The sequence below is a fragment of the Argiope bruennichi genome, chromosome X1, assembly GCF_947563725.1.
Source record: "Argiope bruennichi chromosome X1, qqArgBrue1.1, whole genome shotgun sequence".
Classification (NCBI taxonomy): Eukaryota; Metazoa; Arthropoda; class Arachnida; order Araneae; family Araneidae; genus Argiope; species Argiope bruennichi.
Genome location: NC_079162.1, coordinates 136,302,626 through 136,327,808, shown reverse-complemented (window position 1 = coordinate 136,327,808; position 25,183 = coordinate 136,302,626). Strand labels below are relative to the sequence as shown.

Genomic DNA, 25,183 nt, shown 5'->3' with positions numbered 1-25,183 from the left:
TTTAGAAACAACATTAGTTAGCCACTCTGATTTCTAGCTAATATGCGTAAGTTTTATTTTAAATCAAGTTTGGAGTGAATTAAAATAACGGAATTAAAAAAGCAAAACATTGCAGTCTAGAATTTTTTTGATATTGATTTTAATATTTTTTAAAACAAAGCCTTTGTTTGTTTGTTTGTTTTTTTATTTTCTGTGTACTCTCTCTTTCCAGAATTTCGACTTTTTAAAATTAATAACGGAGAAATAAATTTGAATTAAAAAAACTTATCAAGCTGGTTAATCCATTTAGATTCCAAAATCAGTCTATTAAAAAAAATCTGTGGTATGCTTTACTTTCTCCCAGATTTGGTTGGCATAATTTCTTTTAAAAGATTCTAAGGGTGTTGAATTAAGGAAAAATAAAAGGGGAGGGGAGGAGGAAAGTAATTTCCTTATATTCTTCGCATATTTAATACTCTTGTAATGGCTGCCTCAACCTATCCTGCTCCATCCTAGTTATACCACTCAATTGAATCTTAAGTTGATTGCTGTTTGACGCGGGATAGCTTAGGAATAGAACCCAATCGAAAATTATCTGTCCAATCGGCTGAATGCCGGCCCTGTGATTATCCATAAAAAATTCCAAATATTCAGAGCTGATGGGACCGTGATAAAAATTCAATTTATTGAAAATTCTGAATTTTAAAAAAAATTGAGTCTAAAAACAAGTATGGCAGGATAAAATAACAGTTTTTATTCTAAAAATAGCAAAATAATGCATAAGTAATAAATAAATAGTTAGTGATTCTAATGAGTAAAATAATAATTATTGTTATTTTAACAATCCTTAAAACATTACTAATAGATAAGAAATTTTAATGATTGAGCATTACTGCACTTTGAATGCAAACATTTTACACTAGAGCTCTTAAAATACACTTTGTAATTCGCGTCTAATGTGTTCAAAGTTTTTTTTTAATGTTTTGATATGATTTTTTTGGTTGAATATGTTGTACAGTAATAATGTTCTTGGAGAATTAAAAACCTTAAAAATTATTTTCTGGTGATCATTAAGGCCACTAGATGCAGAAGTATTTAACTATGGAAAGCAATTTAGAAATACAAACACTTTTTACCATGTTTTGTTTTGACTTCGAATTAACCAAAATAAATTTGAAATATAAGCTTATGTATTGAAATCATCAATTATTATTAATATCCACTAAAGTATTTGATAACAAATGAAGATGAAAGCTAATCATTCTATCTAATGATTGAAATAGATGGAAACAAATTGTCTGGAATTTTGGAGAGAGAGAGAGAGAAAAAAAGACTGAATTGTATAGCTGTATAAAGGGACTTTGAAATTCCTGACGTATGTCTAATGTATCCCAGTCGACTAAACAGTTTTAATAGGCGTGAATCCACCATGGCACAGACAATCCGACTAAACTGTTTCGTCAGGGAAGGAATTGTATGTTTGTGCCTACCTTTAGAAACTGCCGGTCACCAAGAGATTTTTATTAGATTTCAAATAGATGTATTTACAGTATATTTTTTAAATGGATTTTCTGATAAATATCCGCTGTAATTGTTTACAGTACCTATATAATCATAGAACTTAAAAACAATATTTTTCTCATGAAATGAAATAATTTAGAAAGGAATAGTAAGATGAAACTGAAGTAACTTTTTTTTACTGGAGAACAGAAACAATGAAGAATTCAAATAAAAAAAAATTAAAATATTCTTCATCGAAATATTATTATTAACTTAAAAACATAACAAAAGCACAATATTTTATATAAGTGTGCATCGTCTGATTTTTGTTATTTTCGGGGCTGACTGTTTTTCTTGTACACTGTTATATTTATCTATCATTGTTTTCTCTAATCTGCAGTTTTCTTTTCTCTAACAAACTCTTTTTACCTGGCGTATCCTTGAATCAAAAAGTGGCGATGGTGTTGGTCTCAGAAAAATTAACAGGTATTTGTAAATAAATCTAGCGTTGTTGTTGTTGTTGTTGTTGTGTGTGTGTGTGTGTGTGTGTGTGTGTGTGTGTGTGTGTGTGTGTGTGTGTGTGTGTGTGTGTGTGTGTGTGTGTGCGCGTGTGCTTGCGTGCGTGTGTGTGTGAATATATAACGAAGTTTTGCTTATAAAAAAATTAAAATATTATGTTGGTTGCTTTAAAAATTAACTCTCTTCTTGCTATCTAGCCAAATCTTTTTGCTATTCTCTCATCAATTTTCCGGCTTTTGTTGCATGTACTTATACTTTCGAAGTGGCATGAACTGCTATCATATTTACATTATTGCTAATCACTATATCATGATATTTTCAGTTATAACCAGATTTTTATAATTCTTCGCATTACTACGCCATACTTCTAATGTTTATTGTATATTGAAACGCAATGTAGTTTGTAATGAGCAATTTGCATGCAAAATATATTTTCACTTTAATCATTGCAACTTTTCTTCGCATTCTAAAAAGCTAAATATTTATAATAAACTTCTTAATTTTTTTTCTTTTAATTCACTTTTAAAATAATTAAGGTAGCGTAGTTCCGCGTTCAATATTAATTTTTCTATATTATTCTCATAAAGACATATCTTTGAAATTTGAGATGATGAAGTGCTTGAAATTCTTATTAATGAAAATATGTAGTATTTTTATATGATTTTAAATTAAATTTTTTCTCTAATTTTTAAATTTAAAGAACCATTATTGCATGAGATTGTGGATACTGGTATGTTGTGGATACTGAATTTATCTACAGCATGCTGTAAGATGTTTCAGTGATGTAAGATTATTGTTCAGAGTTAAGAAATAATATACGGTATTCCAGAAATTTATATGATATTGTGAATATTGTATGATATACAGTGTGTTCCAAAAAATGAAACAAGCGTTTATTTCCTTAACTATTGCGATTAGAAATATACTCTGAACAGCAGAGTTTCATGGTACTCAAAAGTATGAAAATACTTTGGCTTCTGTAGAAGATGATAAAAAAAAGAATTTATACGATCACCTTAGCGAAAAAGTGAATGAATAAAACGTTTTTCTTGCACTTTGTATACAAATTTCATACTTCTGTCTGTAAAATTTGTTGAGACAAATCTATTGACTCGGACCATTTTACCATAACTGTAACCGATGTTCGAGCGAGACTTTCGCTGTAATTTTCTGGGTAATTATCACAAAAGATTTTTAAAAGGGCAAAGGCAGAAAATAGCATATTTATTAACTTTCACTAATTTTTTTAAATGGTTAGATAATGCACTAATTGAAATGCTTAAAACAGGTAATGTATGTTCTTTCACTTTTTTTCAAGATGAACATATTCGACATTTATACAAAATTGCATTCTTTTATCAATATTTGCGCATATGCTATCGTGTTTTTCACATGAAGATGAGCTTTTTTAATTCATCGACAAAGATCTACAGAGCGGCTATTGCCAAAGCAAATTCATCCTTTAGTTCAGATATAATGCCTATCAAAACTAACTGAGTATATTTGTCTCCTTTCAGCCTACTTTTGTAGATGGAACCAACCAAAGTTATTCTAAAATTGCTTCACCACACATTTATAGAGAATTGCAACCGATGATGAATTTTGGTCACTCAAAAAATGATAGTTTTGAAGATACAGTGAAGCTCTCATAACGAGCATACCTCATTATCGAATCTTATTCGATATGCGAAACATTCGTTAAGCGTTCAAAAGTTTTCCCATTGGAATCCATGTAAAATAGGACAATGCGTATATTTTTCTGAAAAAAGTACTCAACTAAATTTATAGTAATGTAACTTATTATTTATAATTCGTTTTTTTTTTCCCAAGAAAACTATCTAAAGACATTTGTCTTCAGCTAAGTTTCAAAATTTGGCGAAAATGAGATACAGCATTACCATTAAATAAATTTGTTGTTGCGCATAGTTACTCCTTATTAGGATGAATTCCACGCTTTCAGCATAACCCTTATTTCACTGGAAAATAGTCATTTTGTTTTGACATAAAATGCACATTCATATGTTCTTCGGTAGTTCTGGTTATGTTCATCTACCAGCTTATCAATGTCGTTGCGATCCACCTTCAACTTCATAATCTTGGCCAGAGAAAGAATCTCATCGACTTACTCCGCTGGCACTTGCTCAAACCCCTCGAAGTCGCTTTGACAATGCTTTCTGGTCATGTAGATATAAGTGCTCACTTCAAACAGATGCTCAATACAGAGTGACAGAGGACAAATTTGTACGTGAAGTCACGGTGTCTCCTCACCATTCACTCTTTAAGTGAGTGACTTTTTCCTGTTTGTTTTGCTTGTTATGCGAATCACTCGTTATGGAGGTGTCCGTTAAACGAGGTTTGACTGTAAATGTTTTTATTTCGATTAAAGCAGCATTCGATTAGCGAAATTACATTTCTCGAAAAAGGATTTTACTCCAAACTCTAGACATTTATTGTGTAGTTATCCATGTAGTTCTTATAACATTCCACGATTTCCAGTAATACTGTAGGGATGCCAATTATTCCGTCGTTTGAATATATTGTTTTATCAATAAGAAAAGAACAGATATATCTCCATATTATAAACGAATCATGCGAGAAGTCTTTGGTGAAATGAGATATTCTAGCCTCTTTATTTAGAACCTGTTGTATTCACCAAATTAAGTGGCTAAACAGATATTATTTAGAAATTCCACGAATTAAACTACATGAAAAAAGCAGAGAATAAATTTCATTCGAAATGAAAATGCCAAGCATCAGATTTATAAACAATAAAATTTTAATGCGATAAAAGACAGCATGGATAAAATAACAAACTATAAGCTGGGTAGTTTAGGATTACTTATTCGAATAGGATTGAATTTATTTCGTTATAAGTTCGAATTACAGACTAGTGAATAAACAAATCTTAACAACTTTTTTTTTATATTCATTAAAAAAAATCAAAGTTGAACTTCATCGTTAGATATTCTGCCCTGTCTTACGGATTCCGTTTAAGAAATCCTTATAATAAAATTTATTTAAAATATCGCTAAATATTCTCACGGTATTTGAAAATGAATGTTTAATCGGACAAATTCTTTTCAGTTGCATTAGGTCACTGAATTCCAAAACAGAAATAAACGATATAAATTTTAATAAATATTCAAAATATTCTCATTGTGAAGTTGATTGCTGGAATCTTTCTTTCTTTTTTTTTTAAAGTTAATATTCTAATCTTGTTGTCTTCATTTAATATCAGCATGAAAAGTGTGGATTTTAACCATTATTTTATATATATATATATATATATATATATATATATATATATATATATATATATATATATATATATATATTCAATAAATGATTGCTGAGTTATTTTCTTGAATGCCTAGGCATTGTATATAATGCCTAAACCTAGCCGGCAATGTATGAAATTATTCATATTTCTCACATATCCTAAATATTCTATAGAATGCCAAATGAGAAACTGGCAAAGTGTGAAATAATCTCCAAATAGCAAAAAAAAAAAAAAAAAAAAAAAAAACGGGAGATGGGAGGAAAAGGAATCTGTACAAAAAAATTCCCCACTGCTTCTTTAGGAACTTACGTGCGAGTTCCTATTCGTGACGTCGACAAATTCCTCGAGGTGATTCGCGGAATATATTGGCAGTTGTAATGAGTGTGACTGAGGATGGTTTTTACAGACTTGAAACTTCTGAAGGAATTTTAAAACGTGAGATCACAATTCACTTTATGTCCTAAGAACTTGCTTAGAATTGAAGACATTGCTGACCACAAAATTCTTCTCCAGTCAATTGCAATTGCTCAGTCCAGTGGAAGCGGCCAGGGATTCGCCAAATACATGCGTAAAATAAAGTGCCAAAATTTGAAATTTCTTTACGTGGAAAATTATAATGAAATGTAAGTCATAATGTCATTCAAGCGTACCATGTTGCAACAAATAGGTTAAATTTTTTTATTTGAAAATTTTGTTTTCCTTAATGTGAAAGGCATAAATTTTGTTTTGTACAACTTTCATTTTTATTTACGTATTTTGAACACTTTTTTTTTAAATGGCACTCTGATTATTTTTTCAGAATAACATTTGTATTTTTGATGAATACGTCATGTATGTAATAGCCCTATCAAGACCTTTTTTTCATACTTTGCCTAAATAGCTTTTGTCATTCTATAGAATGCCTAGGTATTATATACATGCTTAGGGAAAGTATGCAATAATTCTCATATTTCATAGTTTGCCTAAAAATGTCCGGTATTATATACAATGCCTAGGCATTCTATGTAATACCGGCGTTTCATACTTTGCAAATAACATATATAGGAATGCATCACAGCCCTTCCTGAGAAAACTTATCCAGTTAAATCATTGTTTTAGTGTGGGAAGAATTCAAAATGAATTTTCTTTGAAATTTTATATTACTAACTGCTAATTCTAATTTGATAAAAACAATTTGTGCTAAATATTTTTCAAATATGATTTCTAACTAAATTTTAATTCCACATATTTCCATTTTTAAAATCATAATCAAGGATTTATTGTTTTGTGTTTTATTAAGAAGATTTATAAAAGCAACTTTGGTTACTGGCATTGAATTGATACCTTTCAATTTATAGAAAAATGCGCCATGACGCTAGAATTTTTCTGAGAATGGACCTTGGATTTTCATTTGTAAATTATATGAGGAATATTGTTTACTAACTTCCGTTTCCAGCATTTGATATCAGACATTAAAAATTTAAAAAGCCCAGGCAGATTATATAAAAAAAAAATCATAAGCATGTACATTGGTTATAATTGAAATAAACCGTTGATATTATGTACTAATGTGTTAAAGTGACAATATTAATATAAATATTTATAGAATATGCTAATTTAAAATTACAGCTGATTCATCTATCAAGTTAAATGTATTAATTTAGCAATATCAACCAATTTTAAATTAGTTACTGAACTTTATATAATTTTTGCTACACTGTAAGTAATAATTTCGTTTTTTTTAAAACAAAATATCATCGATAATAAAATACAGTGCATTATTGTTGGATCTACTTTTGATACATAAAAATGAATCGAATTGTTTGAAGCAAAGGCGCTAAACAGAATGGCTTCCTAAAACATTAACAATTTAATTAAGATTTGGTCAACCATGAAATTGATTAAAATAATTCTCCATTACTTATGTATTCAAGTTATTGTTTATTTTCAAAAACAATTACATTTATTAAGTGAGTCAGGCTAAAATGAAAAATTATGTAAAAATAAACGGCGTAATATTACAAATGTGTAAAATTCGGTGAAAAAAAATTATTTGAGAAAATTCAATAATGTTTATATAAGATACTATAATAATTAATAAAATATTATAATTATTATAAAAACATATTTTATATTTTATTTAAAAACATATTATTTAGAATTACAAATTGCATTTATTAGAATTCAAGAAAATATTTATTGGTGGGGATATTTTTATTTTAAAGTTGACCAACATTAGTCTCTTATAAAGTGCACAGCTAAGTATGTATCAAAACTTATAAAATAAAATTTCTATCGGAAGCAAAGGTAGGTTAAAGATTAATGTTATCCTTTACATCTAAGTTACTCTCTTCCAACATAAATTGTTGATGTTAGAGAAAGTGAAAATTAGGGCTTGAAAATCACTTTTCAGCCCCTAACTTCTAAGATATTGAAGTTATAGAAAAACTTCAAATACAAAAATTGTTCGTTTTAATGATCCGCTAATTTTATTAATTGGATTAATTTTTTTATCTCCAATTTTAAGAAGATTATCGCGAATTGAAAATCCCCCCCTTTCCCCCATCATTTCCACCCCTTTGAGCAAGAAAGCCCATTTACGATTCTTCCGAAATTTTTACATTTCTAAAAACATATTCAAAGTCAGTTAAAATACAAACAAAATTACTGTAGTTATCCTGTTCGTAAGATGACATAGGCAAAGCGTTATACGCATATATATAATATAATGTAAACTTTTGAACGAAGAGTGGTTTTGGCTTCTAGAGACCATGATGGTATAGAACTGAAGGAATTTTACCGAAGTCTTTCCATGAGAACCATTGCAATAGGTAGTTTTCCTATAGGAATCTACCTATACATTAAAATTACTCATCTATATAAAAAATGCATGTGAAGTATAATTCTGAAATATAAATTATCCTATGGTCATAATGAGTACAATAAAAGTCCACAACGAACATTAATTCTATAATGTTAAATCCTTTGCAAATAAATATATTAATAATATAACAAATTTACAGCCATTAAAGTCACGGGTGATTCTAATTGTTATTTCAATAATTGCATTTATTAAATTATTTGAATTTACATATTTATTTACATGGCATAACTGAATGACAAATTAGTAGGTACAGATGTTTTAGTTCTTATTAGAAAAATTATTATATGCCTATAGAATGCCCCATAAAAAACATTTATAAGCTTTTGTGAAAAATTTCCTAAATAATTCATATTTACATATAAATATCACATGACAGATCTAAACCTGAAACAAAAATAGCTTATGCAGATTATACAGAGAGAGAAAAGAAAATGTAATGTTCTTAAGCTATAATATTACTAACTATCTTTTTATTGCTTAAAAGTAAACTAAAAGTCTTAATTTAAAAAAAGTTATTTGAGATAGACTGATTTTTTAACAGAAGAAAAAGGATTTAAGATTTTGAAGAAACAATGAAATAGAGTTGACTTAAATTTCAACAATGAGAATTATTTTTGCAAATAATGTTTAGGAATATTGTTGTATCAAATGATTTTACTAGATCAGTCTAATTAGATGATAAGGTACTTTAATCGGTGTCTAGATCTTCTTAGTTCAAAAATATTTTATGTTCAATTATGTAAGCTTGATTTATATTCCACCTCTATGGCAAACAGTTTCGGAGGGGGAAAATAGAAGAATTGCAATTAAAAAAAGAGGGAGGTCACCAAGGGGGGGGGGGAATAAGCCAAGATGTTAATTTCTGTTGCACTTATATGATGCCTGATCCTCCCCGTTCCTCTTTAAAAAAGTTAGGATCTTATAATTTGTAATCGTTAAACTTTTCTGTAAACATACTTTAGAACGGTATTGGGAATTCGGAAAGAGATGTTTTTATTCTTATGCAAGTAGACCAGGAATACAATTACAAACGGCATAAATCATCAGCATATTCAAGTATTCCTTGTTACTGAAATATATTATTCCTTTAAAAAGCACACAAGTGTCAGCACGTAATTTTTTGTTTTATTTTTTTGTTCGGTATTCCAGCACTTCTCTATGATATCTTACCTGCAAAATTTATTTTTTAAAGTCTCTCAAATTCTCCTTTTTAAAGTCAAGAGAGTACGCATATACACTCGAATGCAATATAAGTGGTTGCATAATAAATTTTGAAAAACATTTAAATAAAGCGAATAAGATTTCATTTTTATTAGATAAAAAAATACTCATCAACTGCGTCAAAATGAAGATTTGTATTCACGTGTATACCCGTCAAACGCACTTAAATGGTAAATTATTCAATTCTTCTTTTCCCTTGTATATAAATTTGACGCCACTGTTGACAAAATAAAGGGAACAACATTAGACGAGGTTGGTAAATTTCTTTGTAGTTATGATCATTATGTAATGTCCTACTTGACAAATATTTGTATATTACAATTTTTCTGTATTGAAATAAATTTGCATAAACATATTTGCATTGAAATAAAATTTCTCATCTTAATTTGTGATAAGTTCCTCTATACTTAAAAATATGCATATCTCAGCAAATTTTATTTTTGTGTGTGTGCATCAATAAATGCAAGAGAAACACTGTATTAATTGAGACTTTTACAGTATGGGATTTGTATAAAAATTTAAGTTTTTTTAACTTTTTTCTATCAACCTGTACAGAAGCCAATGTTTTCATACAATTGCCCTCCTCATTTAATGAAAATTAATAATTGAAATTATATTTTTATGTGCTTTATTTAGAGAAATAAAAACTTGTTCCGATTTTTGCAGTTGGCATGCATATGATAAAACAGATAAATTTACACATACTGTTCTTATGAAATTATTTATACTATTACTTCATTTTAATTTGATTTTGTCAAAATATTGTAGCTCCCATTTGAGACGAATATCAACTTTAGATTCATCGTGGGTGATGAATAGTAGCAATGGTTTAAATGCTCATAATCACCCTGCATGGCTGCATTTATATTTATCTGTATGCAAGTTATTGGATATGACAGTTGCTCTACCAGCAAACATTCTTCCTCAATTTCAGATGTAAGTTGATATTTTTCATTTACTACATCTTGTAATTTTCTATTATACAACAGGCCGTGTTGTTTTTATAAGAAAATTTATTGATCAACATTTACAATTAATAAAATGTTATCCGTCTCAAATCTAATTTTTAACTAATTTAGTATATCATATTATATTTACTGTAGATTTATACTAAATTTTACCTTTAGAACTCTAAGAAAATATTATTGATACTTGGGTCTTAAAGTGCTTAAATTTCAAAACTATTTTTAGCACCTTAAAAATGCCTCATTTTTTTAAAGTCCTTAGAAAGGGTGTAATTGTTCTGAGAAATATACAGAAAGCATTGTTCTCCTGTTTTGTATCCCCGGATGTCGAATAAGACAAATCGAAAGTATAGTTATAAAACTTTGTTTATTGTAATGTATCAAGGAAGAAAACCAACGAAACGAAAAAATTCAGAGAAAGTATCCAAGGAGAGATCGAAGCAGGGTTGTGAATATATATTAGGATTTGTTATTGTTCGTTCACCAGAAGTTGGCACTTGGCTCCACCCTCATCACGTGGGATCAGACGATACTATTTCGATGATTTTGGAAGGAGAAAGTGATCATTGTCAAGAAAGGTTGCCAATTGGCGATCGTTAGCTTTTACCCTTTTTTATATTATCGTTTCATTGAGACAATTGACGAATTCCATGAGTTATTGACTTACATTCAACATACTACACAAAATGTACATTTTTTAAGAGATTTTACCCTTAATTTATTGTCTTTTTCTAGCTGAAAACAATGCTGAATAAATAAAATAAATAAATAAAATCTAGCCATAAGGATATTTATTTTATATTAGCTTGACATATGCTGTCTGTAATGTATATAGCAATAACACTAACCACTTCTTTTAAAATTGGAAAATATTTTTAAAAAAATTTCATTACTGCATACCAAATTATCAAGGAAAATTTCTAAAAAGAGATAGACATCAATTTTATTAATGCTACTCTATTTTATAAAACAGTTTATTATTTCATGTTTAATCTGTACACTATTAAAAATAGATAGTTCAAGTTTTAAAATGATATACAATACTTAGTATTTTGTTAACACTGAAATTTTGTTGCTGAAGTTGACATTTCCATTTATAAAATTTATTAAAAGTTGTAAAAAATATAAATTTGGTTTAAAAAATATTTTTCTTAAATTTGATAAATAAATTACAGTTATTATTTTTTGGAATGAGACATATTTCAGAATCTAGTTATAATGAAGAATCCTGATTTAATTTTATTTCATGAATAAAACTAGTATTTAAAAAAAAATTGCATTACCTTTGAAATATCTAGAACTTGCTAATAAATAAAACATTAACTAGGCATTTATTAATACTGCTTGAACTGATTAAATTTTATTCAAATGTTTCTAATTAAAAATAATCAAGCCATTCTTAACAAAGGAAATGAAAACCGTAGGAATTAGAATTAAGGTTCATCATCATAACTATCATCAGTGTCATCATCACTAAAATTGCTCTCGGTATCAGAATCCGAATTGATGCTAAAACAAATGTTTTCCACGACTTCTTCGACAATGCCGACAGTTTCCCAATACTTTTTTTCAATGTGCTCGATATGTTTGCAATGTTTTTCCCATCTCACATTTCCAATATTTGTCATAGCTTCCGAAGCAAAACTTTCAAGACGTTGCAAACTCATGTCGGCATTCGCATTTCTTTCTCGCACGTAACGTTTAACATCCGCCCAAATTAATTTTATTGGGTTTAAGTCACAGTGGTGTGGGGGAAACATCTGTCCTTGTTCTTTTAGAATTTCGTCAATGAAATTTTTTTTTTAGCCACTTGCATTTGCAGCAATCAGTTCAAGTAACTGAACTTTTCGCATTTTTTTTTATCATATGGGATTTGCTTTTTTTCCAACCAGGCACACATTTTATCCTTTTTTGAGCTTTTTGTGGGTACGGGATCCATCACTTTTGTGTGATAAGCTGCATTATCCATAACTATTACCGAATTCGTTGGAATATTAGGTAGCAGCTTCTCAACTATCCATTTTTTAAAATTATCATAATTCATGTGCCCGTGATAATCTCCAATTGCAGATCCAGCTTTAAATATTAATCCGGCATTTGGAACGAAACGAGATTCTGATCCAGCATGAACCGCAATCAGACGATGACCTGAGCTATCATTGATGGCTCCGCCAATTTTTTCATCTCTCCAACATTTTTCGAATGAAAGATTGCTGTCCAACCACGTTTCATCTACATAAACAATGTACCTTTTTGCTTCTCGGAATTTTTTCATTTCATTAAGAAAACGAAATCTCCAGGCTACATTGTGCGATTTTTCAATTAAGATCTATCTCTGGTTTCTGCAACGTTTGTACTGAAAACCTACAATGTGGAGGTATTTCCATAAAGTTCCTCTTTTCCAAGGAAAATTTATTCTTTCCTTCACTACGGGAAGCAATCGAGATAAAGATGGAATTTTGTTGTTTGCTTAAAACTCATTCACAATATTTCGAAGAATACACAGATCAAAATTGTCCAATATTGCATTTCCAGCCTCGGGACGCTTTCGATGTTTCCCGGGCGTAAATAACTGTCCATTTGTAGAAATATTTTCCTTTTTAATCCGCTTAATTGTTCTAAGTGAAACACCAGTAGCTGAAGTAGCACGTTTTTGGGCTTGGGAAAGGTTAAACAAAAGTCTTCCAGCTCTAGCCTCATCTTCACAAAATTTAGTGACATTATTTATTATATTTCTCTCTTTCGAGTGAAATAGTTTGCCCTTTTAAAGACATCTTGCAGTTGTTTGCTTTGAAAAAAGCAGTTTTTGAAATTAAATATTTATTATTTATTAATAACTAGCTAGAAGAACGAAAAGTACGACAGCAGACGATAAAACAAAGTAAGTGATAAAGAGTAAACATTCGCCGTTTGGCGCACATTTAGGGTTGTCTCATTAACAAGAGTGGGGGAGTTTACACGTCTTCCCCGCTCTGAAATGAACTCTACCTCCAAGAAGGCGGACCGAAGTGCCTTCTCCTGGTGAACGTAGTATACTTGCGCTCACTTTGTAGTCTTACTGGAGCTTAATTACTTTTGGCAGGAAAACTTGGTGAGTTTTTAGAGGAATTACAGAAAAGGCCTATTTCTCGCTCTGAAAAAAGATGATTGATCGTTATGAGTGATTTCTCATGGAATAATCATCTTTTTTCCCACGTTAAATTGATAAAACCTCTTAAAGAACGCGAGAAACATCTTAAAAATTTCACTTCATGATTTGTTGCTCAGTGTGTCTGCTTTTTTTCCCTCCGTTGCATCAAAACATTAAAAGTAAAACCATTATCTGTGTATAGTAGATATCAGCATAGAAAATATCGTAATTGCCTTAAGAATGTAATTAGATGACGCTGCTTTAACGAAAAACCTGAAAAGTGTATAGAACGTTTGAAAATAAGGTAAATCAATATTCTTCCCAGAATCACTCATTTTTGTTAGACAGATGAAGCCAAGATCGTCGTCAAAAAATATATAGCAAAAATTACAAGGGGTATTTGTGAGCCTGATGAATCCGTCTAAAAAATTTATCAAACGGAAATGTCACTTCTTTTTTTTAAATGAATCTGAATATTTGACAGATATAAATATTTGCAAATTATAAATTTAAACACTTTTCATGTTTTTTAAAAATATCCCTTCTAAAATAGTCGATAAATATTTCGATTGCAGAAAGTGCTTCCAATATAGAAATGTAAATCGAATAATTATAATGTAAAGCGAATAATTTTATATCAGTTTTTATAATTTGGAAAATATTATCTTCAATGGAAGGTGGAACAACTTTTTTTATATTTCTAAGTGTAAGACGAGTAATCTTAAATTATCATCAGTATTCGAAATTTTTAACAGTTATAAAATAATTATTGATAGTTCAAACTAAAAGCACCAAATATATTACAGTGGAGGAAAGAAAACATTTAATCTTGCATACATATAATTTAAAATCGGATATTTTATGCAAAATGGGAATTTAAATACGTAATTAAAAATTTACTAACAAACAGAAATACGAATAGATGGTTATCTGTTTACAGAAATAATATATAAACTTATTTAAATCTCCTATGGGTTTGCGAATATCTATTTTTAATAAACGCTTTTTTTAAAAAGGAAGTTATTTCTTATAAATAAAAATGACTGATTTGTTTTTCCTCTTAACATTCAGTTATTACAAATACATGATAGACAACATTTCAAAAATGTGTTAACTGCGAAATTCTTACTAGAATGCTTTAACAGCCTTATTTATAAATGTAACACCTTCTTTAATTAGTTATTATATTTAAAAAAATATTAGATTTTCATTTTGTAGTAAATACTCTTTTACTAAAATTTTTATCAATGTATTTTCATTAACGGAAATATAACCTTTCCTTCAGTACTACTTGCTCTGTTTGGATACTATGCTATGCAAGGCTGTAACTTGCACAAAATATTTTTTTAAAAATAATTTAATTGCTTTTTTTTTATTGAAATGCAGTCAAAAAGAATTTAAAATAATCTTTGAAATGGAGACACTAAAAACTGTAGATATATCAAATAATTATAACAAATATTTATAAGTTATAAATATAAAAGTACCAGAATGCTAATGTTAATAGCTTCCAATACAACATTTTAGCAGAATAAAATTACCTTATTGATCTAAATAAGACTGATAATGCAAAAAGAACTGAATTAAAAAAAATAGGTATAACTAATTTTTTTCTAAAATAGGATTTCGCTAAACATTACTTTTAAATTAAGTTTTTTTCATTACTGCGAAAAAAAATCAGAGCGAGGACCTCAATGATTTAGGAAGTTAAACATTTTGATATTTAAATAAACAGTAGTAATAATAGTAAGAGGCAAAATAAATTCAATTATTATTTTTTCAAAATATAATTCTTTACGTTATGAAGAATCGTGTATGATTAATGTTTTATAGGTTTCTAGCAGCTAAATAATAGATTTTTAGGATTCTGCACTTTTTTAAGTAATGCATTGTAAAAAAAAAAATTCCATTTTTAAGAAGAATATTTATTAAACAAATGTTATGAATTCTAATCACGTAATCAGGAGTGTTGATTGCACCAAAAAGGTCTTTATTATTTCTGATACATAACATACATTTCATGGAAAAAAAAATCGCATAGAATTAAAGAAATTAGAATTCTAAAGAGGATTTTCAAGTATGAATTTTGAAGATGTGATAGATAGAATACTGAATTTTTTTTCCCTGTTACAGGACTGCTGCCAGGACATGTCCTGACACTAAATCTTGGTTTCATTAATACAACCATATACATTGATAAGAAATCTAACTTACTTTTCAGTAAATAGAATGATTTGTGCATTCTACACAATTATTATATAATAATGCTTCGGTGTTTTTTTCTTTTCACAATTTTGTATCTTACGTTCTGGATATTTCAAAAGAAAAATAGTTTGTTGCTTTAGAAATGCATGATTTATAAAGCTTATTTTTAAAACAGCGGAAATAAAGGAAGTTTGCCGTGTTTAAATCACCATAGCATTTTTTAATGAAATAGAATTATAACACATAATGAAGCAGAGTAATAATAACAACTTCAGTAATAAATTAGCAGTATAGTTTTTTATAGTTTATTTGTAAAAATTGAATAAACTTTTTGGGAAGCATGCTTTAAAGTAAAATGAAACACAACTTTAAATTATGTGATCAGTTCAAACAAAGGAAATAGTTCCTCAAAATTACATCACCAATTTCGTCAAGCTCAATAAAGCAAAATATTCTGTTGTTTTCTTTTTCATATAAAGTTTAAATTCAAGTTTTAAGAATGGTATCATTTAAAAAAAATTTATTCGCTTGTTCCTCACATCTTATGCAAAAAAAAAGCTGTTTTAGTTTTTGTTATGTTTGAACCAATATCTTGATGTCTTTAATATATCTTTATTGTGTGGGGTTTTTTTTTGTAACTTATTTCAATTTCAATTTATAAAGACTAGTAGTTTGTATAGCTGCTATTCGGGCGAGATAATAGTCCCCTTGATTTTGTCATCAAATTCAAGCGATGATTTGAGGTTTAATTTAAGCAACTTTTCAACAAAATACCAATTATTCCACTTCCCAATTATGAATAAAATGATTACAGCCGATTGAAGAAAAAAAATTAACCCTCTCAGGTATAGCATGTTTTGCTATTTGTCTTTGATAGGAAGATAACTATTGGGATGATAGCTTAACGACTATCATTTCTTTCTTAACGATTTCTAAATATAAACACTTGCTTCTTAATACAATTGCGTAGCACTTTCCTGAAAAAATTATTTCAGAAAGCATGCTTATATAGCTGTGAAATAAATCTCATTTTACGGCTTAATTATTTAATGGGATTGAGATTATTATAAAGGTCCAATCTATAAGATGGTCAGAATGTGGTAATTCTTTCCATTTGACAAGAAATTCAAGAAAGAAAAAGCAAAAACAAAATATAAATTATGAAATTGTATACTATTTCCTAACTTGTATGTATATAGGACAAATTGAAAGTTAATTTGAAAGCACTAGCAGTGCATTTAACAAAAATAGGTTGTAATATTTTTTCTGTGAATAAAACTGTTCTGTTCCTGATTGTATATCTGACAATCAAGCGTTTAAAAATAGTACGTGTAAATATTGCAATTACGTATTGATTGCGGTACATGGGGTGATGTATGACAGTAAACGAATCAGAAAATAGTATATGTTTAATAAGTTTTTCTACTTAGAATGGAATAACATAATGTATTTCAGATTTAAACGAACTTCAATGATTTTTGATATTTTCTTATTAAAAATGTGTTTATTTTTAAGAATCAACCAGCTCTCTTAATTTTAATATTATTAACATGAGTATTGTCTTATTTTAACTAGAATGGTTATTACTTTGTGCTTCGAGTGCTATCCGCATGCACCTCCAAACTTTAGTGTATGGCAACTCCAATTGCCTTAATACGGCGTGAGCATTAGATGTCCCTGCTATGTTCGAATTGGCTTTCTCAACGACAGAGGTTGCGACCTCTTCAATCACGTCCGGTATCCGTGTTTTAGATCCACGCCTTGCTTTAACAGCAAAGTTGCCTGTTTCCTCGAAACGTTTGACCATTGGACGCAGAACACAAGGTGTTGTTGAACCCGTACGCAAAGATTCCTGCCCTCGGTATAAGTGAAGCGCTTTGGCAGCGTTATTGCTGTTTTGGTAAAATAACTTTAGTTCCAACGCACGCTCCGGCAAAGAGAGAACCATCGTTGTGGCCTAAGAATGTTTGGAACCTGTATGTCCAGCTTTTTATTTGTTACGAACGACCTACTGTTCACCTATTAGTTCTCTAGTGCATCTCGGAATGTCGAATTTTCATCTGGGTAGCGAAATTTCTGCGTTAATAATGCAATAATGCAGATTGTTACTGATGCCTCGTATTCTGTCCTTTATTGTTGATGTTATGTTTCATATTCAGTGCCTTAAACCGATTGCAGCACCGAATCTCACCTAGTGGCCATTTTTTCAACTAATTTTTTTTTTAATTGTGTCAATCAATTTCTCATTGCCTGAAATGTACACCCTCCAAATATGAAGGCATTACGTCGACTTATTATCTCGCCATTGAGCCCCAAACAGGGATACTTTGAGTCCAGCTATATATATAATATGGAAAATGAATAGCTCCCGCAACTCAGAAGTTAAAACTGCCGTGAAGTTGGAGTTGAAGTGATTAGAAAATTATTTTTAAAAAGTAGTTAAATTAAAATTATTATGTATATAAAATGGTTGGTCTTGGCTGACAGAGCAGTGGAGAGCCTAAACCATTTAAGTGAGAAACTTGAAATTTGGCTGAAAATTGGCAATTGGGATCAAAGGCCCATTAAAAAATGGATTTTTTAAATTTTTAATTATAAATTTAATAAAAAAAGAAAGCAGAATTTTAATGCTATGCATCAAAAAATATTATCATACAAAATTTATATTTCCATCATCTTCGTGTTAGGGGAAAAAAAATCTTTCCAAAAATGTATGATTTTTTTTGTTTGAATTTTTAGTTTTAATAAATTTTTTTATTGATTTTTGACTTAGTTTATAACATTAAAAAAGAATTCAAAACAATATTATTACTTCTTCAAATCTTTCATTCGATTAATTTTACCACTGTTAATTTCATGATAAAAACTTTAAAGTTCATTGAATGAGATTTTACACTTGATAAATTTTGAGGAATGCGATATACTGTGTTGCACTGGCTTATAAAATACTTTTTAAGAACATGACAACTGACTTTTTTTTTCTTTTTCAATTCGCATTTAATTACAGGACTGAACTTTTTAACTTCGCGAATTTGTTTCTGTTATTTATTAAAACCAGGAATTATCAAATCATATTAATTTTTTCTAAAATATTTAATCTTTTTTCCTTGTAATTTCTTGAAAGTATGAACATTTTATTTATTTTTGTATGTAGATTAAAAAGCCGATTTTTATTAAATTTTGAAGGTGATAAAATATTAAAAAAATATTTTTTTGAACTCCTGGAGGAAGAAGCGATAAGATAATTTGTTTTTCTAATCTGATCATTTCTAAACTCTGCTGTTCTTTTTTGTCAAAAAAAAAATATCTAAAAAATTTAGACAATCAAAATTTAATTAGAGCATGTCATTACTCTTTTGTTAATTATGTGGCAGTTTTACCAAATCTTATAATTGTGTCTATCAAAAGTTGCTTGCTTTTAGCCTTTTAAAGTTACAAATAAAAATTTTTAGATTACTAAATATGGTGAATAAGCGCATGAGAAAATGTATCCTTTCCATCCCGGCCATGGCAAATCTAATTGTTGCTACATGTATAAAATTCAAATGAAACACATTTACTAACCCATACGAAATCTCCCAAATATGACGTTTGATAGACAGTGATACATCGAGTGAAGGATGCCTACTAAGAACGAAATTTTAAAGAAATATCTTTGTTTTGTTAAGGTGCTTTAATTTTGCTTACCTTTGGCGGCGATTTCTTATTATGCACCCTGACAGAAACATGGAACTATATGTTCTTATAGACGAGTGTAAAAAGAACATTTTATGAACGCTTTTTCATTCGGAGGACCGTATGAAGATATAATTTTTTGTGAAATTTTTTATCAACATTTATGAAAACCAGTCACATATTGCGAGTAGCGTGGTTTATTTAATATGTTAGAAAATAAAGGCTTGCTCCATTTTTTTTTTTTTTTTTTTTTTTTTTTGATGCCCTGTTTAATATCAGTTCATGTTGGAGGATAAAAGAATATTGTATATTTTAGTATAGTTCCTAATGAAATTTAATTTCTATATTATTTTAAAAGTTTAAAATTCTTAATATTGTACTGTCTAATAATGTTTTACTTTTATTACAGAATTCTGTCCTTTAAGGGGACAATGGACTATTAGACACTTTTGGGAATTATACAGTCAGGGTTATGAAATTTTTTATGCACATGTATTAATATATAAATAAGTCAAATTTCTTTAAAAAAAAACGTTTTCAAACGAAATATAATTTAAAAAAAATTGAAAAGATATAAAAATTTTAAAATATTCCATGCGACTTAATTTTTAATTTTTTTTCCTTATTACCCAATGTAAATTTATTTGGAACAAAATAACACAGAATTTTGTTATTCCAATTAAATGCTACTTTTTTAGAAATATTTTTATGCACGCTTACTGAATTTTCATAGGAATTTTATGCTTTTCTGAACTAAAATTGACTTTTAACGAGCTAAAAAAACTCGAAACATGAAATGCATACCCCATTTTCTTTTAGTGTTTGATCGAAATCTTAATTATCAATTTCATTTTATTTCTTCAAAAATTAAGACATTTCCATCTAATTACAGTATCATTTTGGGAAATGTCATTAAGATGTACGTTTTCTTCTTTTAACCCTTCAAATATTATTTTATTGAACAACGCATTTTATAACACTATTTTAGTTGAATATAAACATATATTTTGGTGACGAAACGATAAAAATAAAATTGTACGTTTTCGTCCATTTTTGCTTATTTCAAAGTCCACTGTCCCCTTAAAAATTTTATAATTACTTTGTTGATGCAGCATAGGGAAATAAAACTGTCTTTACAAAATAAATTTCGCATTTTTTTCATTCATAAATATTTGCGATAATGCAGTTATCTCGTTCTTTAAAATGCATTAAATGTTGCTCTTTATTTTAAAAAGCAACATTTAATGCATTTTTGTCATTTCTTTCTGTTCCAGTAAAATACCCCCCACCCCTACAATTTGAAAATTGTATTAATATTATACTGTCCCTGACTGTTATTTCTTTTATTTTTCTATTTCTACTAATATTTTGCCCCAAAAGAACAAATTTTGTATGTATGGAATATTAATTGATTTTCATATAGTTATTAATTGATTTTTAATAGTTTTCTGCTTGTTAAACGGTGTTACCTTTCTCAGCATTTTCAAACCATAGTATGAAAAAAGTTTTACATATAAATTATGATTTTCTTAAATTGACTGAAAAAAGTTCTTCAAATAAATTTCAAACTTTATTTTTCTTATTAAAATAAACATGCAATCAGTGGTGTAACAAAGATGGGACAGGCAGTGCACTTACTCTGTTACTCTTTTTTTTTTTTTTTTTTAATTAGCAAGTATTTGGTAAAGAGATTTGTATGTCGTAGTCTTCAATAAAAGACATTTAGTTCTTACCCGTACATCTTTCTTGTGTTTTTGATATTATTAATACATATAATTTTATTTAATCTTTTATAATATTTCATAAATATCAATTAACCGATTTGTTTATAAAGGTATCGTTGGGCATTTATTGGTGATAGTCCACCATTATCTTCTGAGAACAGCAATCCTATTGAAAGCAGCAATCCTGAACCTGCGGAGTTTGTACCTCACATAATGAGACTAGCCAATCTTTTGAACAAAAAGGTATATGTTGTTAGAGATATTCATAAAAGTTGCCTTTCGATTTAAAAAAAAAAAAAAAAACCATCAAGCTTTTTTTCCCCTCCTCCTCACTTCTAACATTTGGGAAATTGTCTTCACAGGTACCTTCTGATGAACGTCTTCCATTTGTTCCTGGTCAGTTGCTTCTTTCAATGCCCAATATAAACTCTATTTTACAGCTACAGCCTTTTTTCAATACATTATCTAATATTGGAAACAAAGGAATAATTTCAAATAAGATTGTAAAACCGGAAATGAAAGTATCAAAAGATGAGATCAGAGCTTCACCAATTTCAAAATCAAGGTCTGCACCAGATTTGCATACTTTAGCAGAAGATATATCATTGGTTGATCCTCATTTTTCTAAAAGTACTTCTGAACAAATTGAAAGTATTTTAGAAACTGATTTTTTGGAGCCTTGTACTTAGTATGCTAATTTGTATTTTTTGTTTTTTCTATGGAGTGAAATGTTGGTTATGTTTTATTATAGATATTGTGTTGTACAAATAATTTCTCTGAATATTTGTTATGGATATTACAATTTATGTATTAAAGTTTTAATAATTATCTATCTGTAATGTAAAATATATTCTTTAAGAAATTAAATACTTTTATATTCCAATTTTCTTGAATAATCAAATTGTGCTTATTTAATTGCATAGAATTCTTTAGATTTTTGTGTCGCAAATCTTTAGCGAACATCCGTTGGAAATTATTTTTGGATTGATTGGTATTATCCATTTAAATGTATTAAATAATGCTTAGATTGCGATCTATGCATTTATTGTTAGTTTAGTTTTTCTTTGAGGGTAAGTTTAGTGACTAATTCATGATTTAGAAGGAACATGAATCATTTCTGAATAAATTATCTAAGTCAAAGATATTTTGATGATCACCAGAAATATATATTAATGTCAAGTTTCCAATTTTTTTAACTTCTTTGTCGTCCGTAACGTGTCTAATACGGTCAAGTGAAACTTCTGCTGGGCGGCCTTCAAACATTCTTCTACATTTTAAAACTTTTAAACATTTAAAACGCTTTGTAAATGTTAATTGTTTGAGTTTTTATTTGTTCTAATGCGGTGAAAATCAAAGGAAAAACAGAAATTTTCGCGGACAGGAGAGGACGACGAAAGTGTTAATGTGGTTTTTTTGCCAAACCTCAGAATATTGTATGGAAGTTCGATTATTGTAAAGTGAAATATATTTTTTACCTTATTGAAGTTTGATTTGTTAATACTGTAGATTCCCGTATAGCGGTTCTAAAAGTTGCGCATTATAGAGATACGAATTAGTGGAAATCTCGGAGTACGGGAAAGTTACTTTTTAGGAGTATGTTGTAGAATTTACCATACTGCGTGAATTCCTGTAATGCCTATTCACATAACGTGCGACTTTTTAACCGCGTTATATAGGTATCTACTATAATTCTAGAAATGAAAAAAAAAATGTATTCCAGTCTTCTATCAACTCTTTATTCTGCTGCAATTGAATCGATATATATATATATATATATATATATATATATATAATCTTCAAATGCTTATTTAAACATTAACGAAAATTTCTTGACACCTCTTTTAAATTTCGACTTGAGTTATCAATTGTTTTTAAGTTTTACTAACTCAATATAAAATTCAAATTTTCGCTGTTTTATTCCTTCTAAAATATTCAATATTTTTTTGTGTATTAAAAACATAATTAGAGAGTGAAAATTTGTTTTTATTCGTGTAAATATTTGTAAATTGATTGATGAATTTTAAGAGCTTTATTAATAAAAATAGGAAACGTCTTTCAATAATATGTCTTGTCATTGTAAAGATTTTGAAGTTTCTTCTTCGCATCCAGATTATTTGAGTTATTTATATCATTTTTTTTTTCGTGTTTCATATACTGAAAGTCTATTTAACTATTTCTGAATAGCAAAATTGTTATGTTCTAAAATTTATCGTGTTATCTCTCATTTTAACTTTAAAGAAATTTGTTTCATTTTTTCAAATCTGTGTATAATTTCTTATACAGAAACGTAGGTATTTTTTATCTTACTATTTTGTTCTAAAGAAGTATTTTGTGTACTAAAAATGATATCATATCAATATTTGTGTTATTTTATCTGCTAAACAATTAGATGGTAGATATAGATTTTTTCTTATCTGATTCACAAACTTTTGGTTAATTTCGTTGCTATATGTTAAATAAAAATATTTGGTAAAAAACATTTTAAAACCAAGCTGATGTCTGTGATACAAGATGCTATTTGTTCTTAATTATGTGTTTGTAAATTATTTTCTTAGAATTTATTATTGCATTTGTATAATGATATGCATTCTTAGTTTTATAAAATAATATGAGATTGAATGAGAACGAATGATAAAAATACTGACTTTATTTTGATGGTTATTAACTAGCAATCTTAAAATTATATGTTATCAAGTCTAAAATCTTTTTTTACAATTTCATTTATTTTTCATGTTAAAAATGAGGAATGTTCATATATTTCCGAAATCGGAATTTGCATACAAAATGAAAAGTTTCAGTATATTGCTGTTAATTAAGCTGTATAATTAAGATTGTGTTTCTCTTTGTAAGTAGAATTCCTTTTTTTAAAAAAATGTATAAATCATGGCTACTTCAATTCTTGATATTTGTAAATGGGTTTCGGTACTTTAAAATGTTTTAAAGTGGTTATTTTGTTTTTAAGTTTTGCTATATATACTAAGTTATTAATAAAATGAAATATTTACGTGTGTCGTTATGTATTTTTAAAAAATGGTTAGAAATCGTAGATATCCATTACATTTATGTATTGCTTCATTCCAGTATCACTGTTTGTGCACTTAATTATTCTAAAATCTATTACAGAATGAATTGTCTATTTTTCTGTGTAAATAAATTTTTTAATTGTATTCTGCTGTCAGTTATTGATTACTGCCGTTTTCACATTTTTTACATTCACTTTCTTCGATCTGCATGAACATGTAAAAGTCACGAAGTATTTACCTATGAGAAATTCCTATTTTTTCCCCTTTTTTCATGATAAATCATTTTGATAATTTAGTCGATAGCTGTTAAAATTGAAAATTTCATTCCTTGATAGAATTACAACTATGTTCATAAGAAAGACTGGATAGAGATAGGAAGGATAATTGCCAAACTCGAATGTTAGCAGGAGTCAGGTAAACAAGTTGTAAGTTTATTTGAGCCAAAAAAAAAAGCATAACTTTATTTTAAAAACTCCTAAAAAAGAATTCAGATAACAGTTATATTATTGTTTTCTTCTTGACATTTGACTTCAATTTTTTGCTACTTACCGTCTGTCGTATGAGTCTACAGCGATCACTTTCGTTGCTTAAGGTGATTGTCAATAATTCTGTATTTGATAGAAAAATTGTTTTAATATATGGAAATAGTGCAGTAAATAAATTAGTCAAATACTCCAAAATATTTCAGTAATTTTAATAAGCCAATTTTTAATTGTTTCAAACATGATTCGCAAATATTTGTAAAACCCTGGCATCCATACTTCAGTAAATTTTTTCAAATCTGAACTGGATGTCGATTACTTCTATCTGCATACGGTTAGGTACTGATTCTATACCTACAGAGAAAAACAAATTGATTCTAAACAATTAGTCAGAATTCGGACTATAAAAATAAATATGTGTAATTAAGAATTTACAAAATAAACTACTGGTTTTTTGTGAAATATTTTCTTATATTCTTTTGTAATTGTTTTACTTCAAAGATATTTGTTTTGGGTCGCTCACGGCTGGGTAAAGGCGATATAGATAAGAAAATCAGAGACAGTTATTGTCCATGCTAAATAATGTAACTTCGTCCTTCTCTAGTTTTGGATAAGCA

The 25,183-nt window shown here is 28.4% G+C and overlaps 1 protein-coding gene across 3 annotated transcripts in view; it reads left to right on the top strand.

Moving 5' to 3' along the window:
- Positions 1-24,228, top strand: part of LOC129959090 (protein dopey-1-like) — a 213,554-nt gene extending 189,326 nt beyond the window's left edge. For 2 of the 3 annotated variants that reach the window (XM_056071898.1, XM_056071897.1), the window contains exons 28-31: positions 1,933-1,965; positions 10,131-10,298; positions 21,172-21,304; positions 21,424-24,228. In XM_056071898.1, coding sequence (XP_055927873.1) covers positions 1,933-1,965; positions 10,131-10,298; positions 21,172-21,304; positions 21,424-21,750 — 661 coding nt within the window. In that variant the 3' untranslated portion in view covers positions 21,751-24,228. The remainder of the gene's footprint in view (positions 1-1,932; positions 1,966-10,130; positions 10,299-21,171; positions 21,305-21,423) is intronic. The other variant, XM_056071899.1, reaches the window with a different exon arrangement.
- Positions 24,229-25,183: the final 955 nt, after the last annotated feature.